At 46.8% G+C, this 12,774-nt stretch overlaps 4 protein-coding genes across 4 annotated transcripts; 3 read left to right on the top strand and 1 right to left on the bottom strand.

Moving 5' to 3' along the window:
* Positions 1 to 3,231: 3,231 nt before the first annotated feature.
* Positions 3,232 to 3,468, top strand: F5147DRAFT_580795 (uncharacterized protein; the record flags this gene model as incomplete). The annotated part of the gene is made up of 1 exon (XM_041431567.1): positions 3,232 to 3,468. One exon carries the CDS (start codon positions 3,232 to 3,234, stop codon positions 3,466 to 3,468), a length of 237 nt encoding a protein of 78 aa, XP_041290333.1.
* A 1,304-nt stretch (positions 3,469 to 4,772) lies between these two features.
* F5147DRAFT_654942 (uncharacterized protein) lies at positions 4,773 to 5,307 on the bottom strand (the record flags this gene model as incomplete). Its single annotated transcript, XM_041433920.1, has 4 exons — positions 4,773 to 4,988; positions 5,033 to 5,089; positions 5,144 to 5,194; positions 5,290 to 5,307. 4 exons carry the CDS (start codon positions 5,305 to 5,307, stop codon positions 4,773 to 4,775), a joined length of 342 nt encoding a protein of 113 aa, XP_041290334.1.
* A 1,311-nt stretch (positions 5,308 to 6,618) lies between these two features.
* F5147DRAFT_580857 (P-loop containing nucleoside triphosphate hydrolase protein) lies at positions 6,619 to 7,578 on the top strand (the record flags this gene model as incomplete). The annotated part of the gene is made up of 3 exons (XM_041431571.1): positions 6,619 to 6,693; positions 6,904 to 7,227; positions 7,357 to 7,578. Coding segments are annotated over 3 exons (621 nt in total), but the record flags the coding sequence as incomplete, so codon positions are not given.
* Positions 7,579 to 8,235: 657 nt separating this feature from the next.
* Positions 8,236 to 8,888, top strand: F5147DRAFT_654944 (uncharacterized protein; the record flags this gene model as incomplete). The annotated part of the gene is made up of 3 exons (XM_041433921.1): positions 8,236 to 8,344; positions 8,471 to 8,647; positions 8,698 to 8,888. 3 exons carry the CDS (start codon positions 8,236 to 8,238, stop codon positions 8,886 to 8,888), a joined length of 477 nt encoding a protein of 158 aa, XP_041290336.1.
* Between the last annotated feature and the right edge of the window lie 3,886 nt (positions 8,889 to 12,774).

Consider the following 12,774-nt stretch of genomic DNA (forward strand, 5'->3'; position numbering starts at 1 on the left):
TCGGATGCTGAGGACAATGCATTTTCTTGCGGTAAGGAACCTGCATGCAGAACATCGTTTTGTGAGGGCATTCTTGACAGAGCCGGACACGCGTAGGAAGGATCTGCACCAGATCTCCCATTAATTGAGTCAGCAGATGGATGCACGCTTGAAGATGCTATGTTGGGGCCCGCATGTGGCCTACCATGGCTACGGTTCACTTGTGGCCGTTTTACAGAACCCAAAAGGTCCTTTGCCTTAGATAAGGCGGAGAACAATCGCTTCTTGCCCTTCATGCACGATCGTTGATGCCTAGTGTAGGCACTCTCTTGTTGAAACTCGCGCGTACAGGTACATCTGAAGGGGGTTGGAGTCGACGACGTATCTGCCCAATCTGAGGCCATAGGGAGGAAGGACTGAAGAGGTAAGAATATGGTAGAGCCTAATGCTAAAAGGATTGGACGAACTTACAATTGGGCGTACGAATTCGGCAGCATTAACGTAATAAACTTGGGCGCTAGCACTGGCCACCACAGTTACTGAACTGCCGTCACAGCGCCAGGCTCCAGGCCAATAACTCTGGCAGGTCACTGGCCGGTGCACTTGGCGATGGTAATATAGGCCGTCATACTGCTATAGGTCCCAGCCTTATAAAAGCAGCGTAGAAGACATGTCCTTGCTGCACCAAACCACTCAATGAAAGCCCCGTCTTCGCCTTCCTCTATCATCACTGCCCCGCCTGAAAATCATGAAACTGCTCGGAGGTTAGGTAGACTGATTGCGGAGGCTAAGACCTGCCATGTCGCCCTCCTACACTATGATGGGACCTCGAAATCCATGGTTGATTGGTTTTGGTGAGATACCACCAGATCCTACGCGAATGTTGACGTATAACACCGCTCCACAAAAACACAGGCCTGCCAACAGCGACAGAAAGAAAATTCCGCCATCCAACCTAGAGGACCACCGTGATGCATACAATTTTAGGTACCCGTGCTGCCTGTGTGCCGATGGTGGTGGAAGAGGGGCGTATGTAGAGTCTGCAGTGTACTCTTGGTGGAATAAGGATATCAAGAAGGCTGATTAGACCGTAAGATGCGCATCTGATATATGCGGATACCAATGTCAGTATCTTTCGCGCTCAAGAGAATCTCAGACTTAACGTCACACAGTGAAGATAGACAAGTACTTCATGCAACCAACTTTAGCCACCTGCCAGTATCCTCGAAGAGGTACGTACTTGAAATCTGTAGCATCAAAGTTTCACTGACTGGACGAAAAAGAGCGGGAAATACTGCCTGTTGGATTCCAGTGGACCCACAGAGAGCAAATAGAATTGCTTAACAGACTCAACTCCTCCATTGGCAATGGGATTACAGTGAGGGAATTTTGTATTCTGTTTAAATGCTGCAAAAAATGCATGCGAGTTGGGGTCAAGCTGGTGATGAAACACCATATCTGTGAGGATGGTATGAAAAGGTGAAATTGAGTCAGAGGTTACGACTCAGTACTAGTGCAGCCTGCATAATATTTACATGATACCACCGCTACAGTACAGTACAGTCAGAACAAAACTATGTCAGTCAGAGAGAGTACACACTTGGAGGTCAGGGTGGTCCAGGATGCAAAGTCCCCCCAACATTTGGAGTGGAACTTCGAGGGTGACAGATATATGAAGTCTACGATACTGTACGAGCAATCGCGGCACGAGTACCGGAGAATCTGTCACTGAATCAGGTTTCTGATATGTCTGACTGGTATGTGAAAAAACTCATCGCTGCTTACTATGGACTACTACCAGACGATGTTTTCCCTGATGCGGCAGTGCAAAAACAACAAAATACATTTCTAGTAGAAACACTTTTCTCTCTTTAATCAAAGACAGTTTGCACATAGATAACTTGAAATGAGTGCAATGGTGTTCTTCAAGTTTGAACGCCTCGTGATCGTGACATGGATCCCCCGGCGGGTACCGAAGGGGAATACCCATTGATTGGAAGAATCCAGAATTGTTCAAATGACTCAGTTAGTCACTTGAAGCTCAAGTTGGAGCAAAACCTTGGATATCATCTTCTTTTGGCTCATCTAAGATAAAACCCAAGGAACAAATTATCTTCTTGCTCATTAGTTGTGTCTTCAGCAGCATTGCATACTTTGTAAGCAGTCTTTTGCATTCTGTCCTAATCTGGTGCTTACTGAAATTCAGTTTGGGATGATGTTATAGTTCTACTGATGCGCAAGGTCTCAACCTTCCACATAACAACACAAGCGATGTAAGTTCCAGGTAGAGTCTTAAAGGCTCACCAAAATAACTGACCACCAAGGTTCCTCATCTCAAGGAGCTTTAGCATTCCCCCATGTTCTTTGGAATGGGGTGGCAACTCTATAGTTTTCCAGAAGGAAACTTCACAGCTGAGTACTTTGTCCTCCTGTGGAGTTGTATCCAGTGTGTTTACTCTCACGTACAAGGGAACGGCGGGAGCATCGTGTTTTCTAAGAGTCACTCAAGTTTGTGGCAGACCTAGAGGAGCTCTTCATGTAAGGTGGAGATAATGAGGTTGATGCCATTGCAGAGCTGGCAAGTACCATCACGCTCTCCTACCTCTTCAAAGTTAACTATTTACATCAGCTCATCATCATTTTACTCAGAGAGGTCCATGAAGCAGCCCACCACCTCACCGAGTGCCTGGTAGCCCAAATGGTGTTTATTGAGAAGGAGGGCACACCTGTGACTGCCTTACGCAAGATCAAAGTTATCAAGGCAATGAACCAGTCATGCATGATTGAGATCTTAGGATGTGTATACATCCTACTTGTTCTTCCCAGTGCAACTTATTTTTTCCTCACTCTTGATTTTATCTTACGATCGTTCACAGAATCACATCCTACACATGAAAGCTGCCAATCTTCTCATCGATAACAACGGCTTGCTCCTGATAGCAGCTTTTAGAATTTTCAGTCTAGCGCACGGGTACGATCCGAACATTATCTATGCAGTCATGGATCTGCATGGGAGAGACAAGAAGTAAGGATTCTTTTATTTTATTTTTCTGATCTGCCTGATTTGTGCGTATTGCCTACAACGATGCTGACTTCTTGATCGTAGTGTTTGCAGCAGCAGCGGCTGCTTTCCTCTGAGTCACAAGCCTTGACAGCACACTCGTCAAGTTGACTTCGCAGGACTCACCCCCAAATGTTGTGCCTTATGTTGGCCTGTCGCCTGCTCCACTTCTAGATGGATAAATATTCATAATGTCAGAGTACATTGAGAACGGTGCGTCTGGTTTGAGAACTTCATTTCATGCTTCTCTTGATGCTGGGAACAGGGCTGCTAGAGCCATTAAGTTCGCGTTCCCTCATCGAGAGGATGAGCTCGCCGCCTACGGAGAATATATCAATGACAAGTTTGACCGCAGGCTCCAGCGAACCCATGAGAGGCTTATCAGATGCGACAAAGCTGTCCGGAATAGAGCCGCAAACTCACGATGAGTTGAACTTTCGGACTTCGCGGCCTTTACCGACCTCTATGAGTCCCACTTCCAGTCCGACGGTGTCCACCTTGATGAAGACAAGCAGTCCAAACTCGGTACACCTGCACGGGAGAAGTCTGCCTTCAATCAACGTGAGCCCTGCCGCAAATGGAACTCGGGAGAATGTTCCTGCAGTGCTCAATCATGTCGCTATGCACGTTCACACGAGCAAGATGGGAGACTGCGCACGCCGACATACAGAAACGAAGCATTACGAGGAGTCTGAGTCCAAACCCGCTTGAACTACCACTTAAACGTCCACATCATAGGCTTTGATTTGGTCACCAACAGACATATCTTTCAGTCCCCCTGCACGCTCAACAGAGTACGCAGACCCCGTCCCCATGCCGCCGTTGAATGAAGTTGAAGGAAGTAATACTGCTCGGACTATTGCTCAGAGACCAGATTTGTTTTGCATTGTGACGCCCGTTGACCGCTTTGAAATATTCTTTTCAGACCATCCAAACCAACCCTTCGTCGAATCTGTTTGTCGAGCTTTACATCTAGGTTTCTGGCTGTGGGCCGATACCTCAGATGATTCATATCCTTCTATTAACGACAGCTCTTCGCACACAAGCTCCAACACCGACGACCGACTACAATTCATCGAGGATCAAATGCATGAGGAGATACGATTGGGCCATGTCTCAGAGAGCTTTGGTACCAAACATTATCCGGGAATGTATAGCGTCCCGATGCACGCTGTGCCCAAGCCTAACTCGGGCAAACTTCGTCTTGTGGTTGATCACAGCGGGTAATTATTCACTGAACTCTATGATTGACCATGATGCGATTAAAGGTACCAAACTCGACGGTTTGCACTCACTGGGTGCTTCATTGCTTAGCTTTCGTGAGCAACATCCTAATGTCGATTTAGTTATGTTCAAATCCGATGTCTCGCAGGCTTTCCAGGGTCTACTCTAACGGTCATAGGGTTCGACGTCGACCCAAATGTCATGCTGGTCACACTGCCAGCCGATAAAAAGGATGTGCTACTCACAGAGTTGCGAAAAAAATTTATTCCGGCCCTCTACTATCACGGCTCGTTGGTCTTTGCATCATTAACAGGTATGTGAGGTGACCCGTTTGCTTTAGGCATGTGCCTGACTGGGATGCGACATACATAGGACCGACCCAGCTCTAGGATCTGCTGCTCGTGGCCTCAACGATAGCGAGGTAGACACCCGTAGCGAACTTGACTTTGCGGTCATCCGTGATATGGTACAAGGTATGTTACAAAATTGATGGCCTCTCCGTGCGATCCTAACTTCCAATCCCCAACAGCTTCTTCACTTTGGTGAGCTCCCGCCACGCGTTTTCCAGGTATCTCATTGTCTCCTGCAACTCTTCTTCCCTCCTCAATGCCATCAGCATTACCCAGCACTTATCCTCGATGGTTATCGGAAAAGGAGAAGGCAGCGCAGTAGTATGATTTTGGATTCGGTATTGGGCCGTTTCGACTGCGGTGTTCCACACTCCCTGCAACTGTTTAGTTTCATTAATGTAATGTACTTATAACATACTACTGCTGAACCGCTGACAATCAGCGGGCCTGGGACATCTGGTTGGAATGTGGGCACCTGATTATAGTAATAGTTAATTAACATATACAACTCGAGGACACAATAACTTACGAGTGAGTCGTTATTGTTGATCTGAGCATTGGTAGATTCCATGATGTAGTACTAGTAGCAAAGTAGATGGCAGAGTACTGATTGATAGATGCACGCGCTAGTGAGTAAGTGTCACACATCCATCCATAACAGGCAGTAGGACTCACTTGTAACCAGTCTGACATATGTCACGTGAGAATGGGAAATACTTAGTCAAGATTGGAGAAATTTGACAGGCGAAGCATGGAGTTTAAACTTTAGCAGGTGCCGACAGTACTATGTAGCCTACTACTTTGACCGGCACAGTCGGCACCTGCTAAAGTTTAAACTCCGTGCTTTGCCTGTCAAATTTCTCCAATCTTGACTAAGTATTTCCCATTCTCACGTGACATATGTCAGACTGGTTACGAGCCTAACTCCAGTTCATACACTGGGCTTCCTGTTTTCCTGAAGTCTGAACGTTCTCTTCGCCCGCCGTCATATAATCAAGAAATACATCTCTTAGTTTGTTCATCCTCATCACGTTTGACTTGTCATCACTGCAGCTTCGTTGTCTTCTGCTCTGTCGTTGTCTTCATCTTTACTCATTCTTTCCGTTTCACAGTCAACATCTGGGATGCAACCTTGTCGCCAACTCTCAAAGGACACGTATGGTCCGTGTGCTACTTGGCTTGGAACTGGTTCAGTAAGCATGCTTCCGCCTGACCGTGGTGTCATATTCTCATGTGGAATTGTTGCAGAATGACTTGCGTATCACATCTGGAAAATTGAGCACATACACACTCTGCTTTCAAGAGGAGAAGCTTGAGCTTGGCAAATTGTCAGAACGCATGCCTATTCCTGTGCAAGTGTCGATGAGCCTGCAGCAAAGATCAGCATCTTTTTACAAGTCTATATATCTATATCGCAACTTAAACTTGACGGTTGGTGACGATTCAGCTGTCTACCACATTGTGCTGATTGGATAATTAGGCTTTACTCTCGTGGCCGATATGGTCTTTGTTCAGTAATCTGCTGGCCGGTATGCGTTGTTTTAAGTCAGTTTACCTAACTCACATATGTTACAGTATTCTTCGTGCTATGTTTGAGATTTGCCTGAAGCGAGGGTGGGCAGTGCTAGCGCGTGCATGTCTTGACCTATGTAAGATGGTCAAGCGACGAATGTAGGTAGTTTTTAATAAGGTCGTTGATTATCAACTGATTGTTTGGTTTTCAGGTGGGGCTCCATGACACCGCTTGGTCAATTCAAGGGTGTTCCACAGAAGGTCATCCGAAAAGCAGAGGGCAAACAACTCGTAAGTTTGCATCAGGTCAAGTAAGGCACGTGCTAAGATAGTGTTCATTAGTGATGGTATCACTACTTTGTTGACCCTCCTGAAATTGGTGAGCTTATCGGCATCCCAAATGCCGGAAGGCTCGTGCATCGATTGGTGCACAGCTTCCCCAAGCTGCAGCTACAAGCGCAAGTCCAGCCTATCACCCGCCCTCTTCTTCGTATCGACTTGTCTATTGTTCCTGACTCCCGATGGGATGAGAAGACCCACGGAACAGCTGAAATGTTCCTCATCATGGTTGAAGATGTCAATGGAGAGATTGTTCTTTTTCACGACTCATTTGTCCTACGCCAGTGTGATGCAGAGGATGAACATAACGTCACCATCACGGCTCCGATGTTTGAGCCCGTCCGCCCGAACTACTACATAGCTGTTGTATCCGACCGATAGTTACATGCCGAGACCAGACTACCCATCTCCTTCAAACACTTGACTCTCCCAGAAAAGTTCCCACCTCCCACTCCTCTTCTCGAACTCCAGCCACTCCCGCTGTCTGCCCTACACAACAAGGAATTCAAGAGCATCTACTCATCCACCATTCAAACATTCAACAAGATCCAGACGCAGGTTTTCCAGGCTCTCTACACATCTGATGAGAATGTCTTTATTGGCGCGCCTACTGGAAGCGGCAAGACTATATGTACTGAATTTGCTCTGCTCCACCTTTGGAGCAAACACGAGCAGCCCAGGGCAGTCTGTATTGAGCCCTACCAGGAGATGGTCGACCAACATGTTGCAGAGTGTCGTCGGAAGTTCAGCGGCAAAGAGATAGTAAGCCTTACAGGAGACACCAGCACTGACCTTCGACTTCTTCAGAAGGGGGATGTTGTTGTTTGCATCCCATCGCAGGTTAGTTTCTTCAATTATGTCGTGAATCTCTCACTCAACCGATATTTCCAGTGGGATATCCTGTTTCGGAGATGGCGACAGTGCAAGAATGTGCAGAACATTGGCCTATTGATTGCTGATGAAATCCAACTTGTAGGTGGAGAAGTCGGTCCGACGTATGAAGTGGTGATATCTAGGACCCGCTACATCGCTGCGGAGACGAAGGTTAAGACTCGCATCGTCGCCTGTGGTGTCTCGCTCGCTTTCCTCTCCGGACTCTTCAGTACTGATTAAGTTTTAAAACAGATCATTAAACATTGCAAGGGTGCCGGCGTCAAGTCTGTTTACGATGTCGTGGAGATGGAAGATGGTAAATGCAATGAACTTTTGCGAATGGATGGTCATCAAATTTCTATTGTATAGTTCGTCGCATAAGCAGGTCGCAGGTTACTCTGCTCATACCCATACCTGTACATCATCATATAATCACACATTGATGAAAATTTGGTCTGATTCCCTGTCTACAAATTTTAAGCATGTTCTCCCTGATTTCCTGGTGCGCTGCCAGTGTACACTTAGTTATAACGACTGCGGCACTATGGGTAATGGATGATCATTCAGTGAAAAACTTCTAGCAGTTGACAAGGCATTACCTGGATGGCAACCTGGACACATCACAACTTCCAGTAATGACCATTTTACGGAGTGATGCTGAACTTTTCTCAATAATTTATCTACAAAGTATCATATTTGTGAGACATACATGTCTTCATCTATATTAGAGTTTTCTTACAATCACTCATCATCCGGTGCCATTGTGCTGGTGCTTATATAATACTATGTATTTGGATATAATATGTCGATATTTGATTTGATTTTGCCAGAAATATCAATTAAATCATCTCATGGCCGATTTCCTGATGTATAGACTCAAGCCTCTAGCACTCCACGATGTCAAACCATGAAGCACTTGTCAAAGCGCTCTTGATGAAATTGATTCTTGGCCAAGAGCTCGTGGATACGAAGTTCCACATATTCTCAAGCCGCTCAACACATCTACGTAAAGTCTTCCGACTCCAAGCCTTGTCCGGCAACGACGTTGTTCTGACAGCGCGCTCTGAGTTTTTTGCCAAACATAATCTTTCCTTCTCGTGAAGGTGATGAGCTTGCTCATCAGAGTCGACAGTATTGTCCAGAACGGGATCATCTGACGCTACATTTGTCGACTTCAGAGGTGGTTCAGAATTCGAAGATGGGATAACACTTGATGACTACGGATACGGATCTGACAGCGATCTTGAAGATGAAGAAGAGGTCAAAGCTAATCATACGCCTCCAAATGATGTAACTACCATCCTCAAAGGTAAGTGATTTGAGACTATCAGTAACGTAAATCTTCATACCTTTTGCAAGGAAATGTTAGTGAATCAGAGGATCGTGAAGACGGTGACTTACTGGTTGTGGCGGACACTATGTGCGAAAGTGATGCCTTGGCTGGCCCACCACAGGCAGAAACACTTATCGCCCCTACTCCAATTCAATATAAACCACAAGTTTTCAACTACCGGAACATACTCGTGCGAGACACAGCATTCAGGACATAAGTTACATGTCATCGCGATTGTGGTGGGGCTTTAATTTCGTATATATAGATTGAAAGTGCTCTTGCTGTATCTGTATACGGACGATATATCCTTCTCCCCACTCAAGTCGCAGGGACCACCAAAAACTGATGCGGAGACCTCAAACTCTAGCACTTCGTGGCCTTGCTCACCGAAGTCGATGTATCGTTTAGCCTCCAAGGTTCGAGTAAATTTGCCTGGTGCTCTCCATATATCCTAATACACAATTGTCAGGTTCGACTCGACAACCTTCGCGACAAAGCTTTCTATGCAATACGAAGTAGTTTGGATGTGGGAAATATTCTCTGAGAACTTTCTTCATCATTTACATCCAAGTCAGCCTTTTTTTGATCATGGCATAGCGCAGTGCTAACCAGCTTCGTGTGTCAGGTATCCCGCAATCCTGCAAATGAATGTAGAAGTTCTACTCCAGCATATCACGTCTGTTCCTATCATCCAGAATATCCCTTTGCTGCTCAGGAGGATCAACGACTCACAATTGCCCCATGGAGTGGTGTAGAGACTCATGCCTCTCATTGTGCAATATGGCAGTTTTCACTGGGGAGTACATGGCACGAACTTGTAGCATCACTCTGTGTGCTACCTGCAGCTATCTCTATATGAGGCGCAGCTTTCCCGCGCTTGAGCGCCCTATAGCGCCAGCCATCCGGAAGCATCCATCCACTGTCCACCAAGTTCCCTAGTGCGTATATTTCCATTTCTCACATTTGCTTATCGTTCCATCTTTATTTTTATCATGGACCCTTACTTACATATATCTTTACATACCTTACTCGGTAGCGCTTCGGCTCTGCATGACAGCGCTTAGGCGCCATACTTAAGCGCCAGCAGTACATACTATGACTTACTGACTTACTCTCCCACCAGAACGACAGAGGACTTACTGGTTACTACCCACTATTCACCTAGCAGAACATAGTAGAAATCTATTTGTTTACACCTCGCATCTCCCTTCTCTTGTCTTACATCATATCATCACTTAAGCAAACTCACTCTTACTCTCTCTTGTTTCCGCATACACGCGCGCGCATTCCCGCGCTTCGCGCATTCTCGCGCCTAGCGCGCACCTGCGCTTTCCCGCGCTTCGCATTGGCCAGCCAGTAGCGCTTTCAGCGCATACCTCTAGATCCTTGCTGCACTCGCTTCCTCTTTAGGGTCGAACGCACTTGTCGTCTCAAGTATAGCAGACTAGGCAACGCGCGACCTTACAACATTTATAGATACAGTCAGGAGCATTGTTCGTGCCTCGCTGTATCGTTGAACCTTCAGCGGACATTATCATTAATTTGTACCAGAAATTTCTGCTGCAGTACCATCCTCAGGCACTTGCACTTGCGAATGCACCGATTGGGAGCGCATCGCATCCTCAGAGGACTGAGAGTGCCTTGAATCCACCGATTAGGAGCACATCGCCTCCTCAGAGGACTGATAGTGCCTTGAATGCACTGACTGGGAGCACATCGCCTTTTCGGAAGACTCAGAGTGCCTTAAAAGCCAATAGAGCTCGTAGGATAAATTGTATCTATGAACATCGCTATTGATCTCACTGTCGCAATAGATCAATTTGTGGAGAATAATGACTGCACGTACATCCAGCCAGTTAAACACAAGAAGGATCGCCTTCCTGAAAGATGGTTACCATGGGTGGACTCATTGTCTGAATGAGCCTGCCTGATCGAGTTTCTATGCATCCTAGTGACCAGGCCGCAGCGACCACAAGTTAGAAAACATCAACACTTCAAAACAGACCCTACTCTTCATATCATACCTTCCCTTATCTCGCACGCCGCACAAGACAGTTCATAGAGCACCGCATGTTGAGTACTAGTCTCGTTTGTTTGTTGCAGTATAGAAATTCTATCTCTTGATTTATATATATATTAAAAATCCTAGTCCTCTGCTGCGGCCGAGCCCTATGGTAGACATTACCTACATATATTATTTACAAGCCAACCCGATACCTGCTGGTCGCATTTCTGTAGACTGCGTAGCTGATATCCACTGGACGTCGATGGTCCCGGTCTGTTTTTCAACGATGCTATGGTACTCCGAGTCAGGCCCTGCTTGTTACAGGCATCTGTAACACCTACAGGAGCCCCAGCTCTGCCTACGCCTGCCCCCGCTCTGCGAGACTCCCCGCGCGGCGGTGCGCCGCCTGCGCCTAGAAAGACAGTGGTCTGGACCGCTGTGACCCCGCCCCTGGCGCTATGACCCCGCCCTTGGCCTAGACGGCCTTGTACCTGATCCATGGAGGCTGTACGCCTCATGGTCACCCTAGATCAGCGCATGCATACCGCATGTCGCTTCATGGAGATCCGGAGCGCTCTCAGCGCTTCCTGTACCTATGCGCAGCTGCCCTTGGCGCAGCATGCTTGATCAGAGGTTAAGCCTCATGTATCTTATCTGAACCTCATGTCTTGCTATCATAGATCCTAGATATACTATTGATTACAGACTGAGCTAGAATACTTGTAGTACTTCCCTATAAGTAGACACAGATTATTGTACTTAGACTTTACTTTAATCTACTAGGTTCATCCCCAGAACTTGCTCATCTAAGCCTTACCAGCTTCCTTGTGTGAGACCGCACTTCTAAGTCGCCCCCATACGACTTAGCACGTATCCGCTAGCCCTGCATCCCGACGAGCGCCATCTTACCGAGATCGCCAGAGGAACCCTTGACGTTCCGTCAAGCAGAGAACCACCCTCAGCTTCAGTAGACTCACTTGAGTCGTCGCTGAGAAGACCTATCCTAGTTCGCACACGCCGACCAACGGTCAGCGTAACACTGCTAGCCAGCGCCGTTTTTGCAGTGTGCAGCGTTCATTGACAATCTGGTACAAAAAACTTCACAGTAATACATGGGATTATCAAATATTGTACTCACAGCCATTCTCTACACGTGTCCACCATGTCTGGAGAACCGTTTCTCTATCATTTTACTGATCAAGCCTCCAGGTTCTCGCAACTCATGCATCGATAAGGCTGCTGCTTTGGCGGTCGCACTTAGCTCGACAGTGTCTGCGACTACGCTTCATGCGAAAGACTTCAAGCTCAAGGATGAAAAGAGCGATCGCCTCACTAGCATCGGGTGCATGCTGACCACAAGCCATGACTGCACATTGGCATATGCAACTGGACGCAGAGCTTCAAACTTGGTGAACACTGCAACCACAGGAACCGAACATTGATCATTTAGTTCGAGCACAGTAATTTTCAATGAAGTTGCAAGTTCACCGTGCCCAGTGTCGCACTCAGAGCAGAACATCTCCTCCAACCACTGGAATATCCGATTCTATTCGTCCATTGGAATATGATACCTGATAACGATCAACACATGCAGAACATTAGAAGGGAGTTACTTACCAATTCGCTCCTCCAATTTCGTCGCGTGTGCGCGTTCTGAGATAAATTTTGTCATGCTCTCCAATTCCTCTTCAGAGCCCGCTTTGAAACCGCACGAGTCATGAAATCAGGATTGCTTTTGAATACCATCTCGCTTGTGATGTCGTTATTTCTACACTGAGCGTCCATCAGCGCATGTATGTCCATAAGGCAAATAATGTACACACCTTGATCAAGGATTTCACGACAGCAGTATCGATCTACCCACAATTGATCTGGAGTGGAAGGGAATCTTTGGGATAGGGTGATGTGAAGGTGCTGGAGGGTTGTGGAGGGCCGGAATGGTGCAGGTGGTGCATTAGTGGTGTCGGAGGGTGCGGCATGACAAGGTCTACATGTTTAAGTGGAGGGAATGATACAAATGTGATGGAACATAAAAATAGGGTCTGACAGACCTTTAATAGTACCGAGAACTGCTGCCTGAGGTGGGTCGGCGAGGAAC

Source organism: Suillus discolor (assembly GCF_016758755.1).
Source record: "Suillus discolor strain FC423 chromosome Unknown F5147scaffold_46, whole genome shotgun sequence".
NCBI lineage: Eukaryota > Fungi > Basidiomycota > Agaricomycetes > Boletales > Suillaceae > Suillus > Suillus discolor.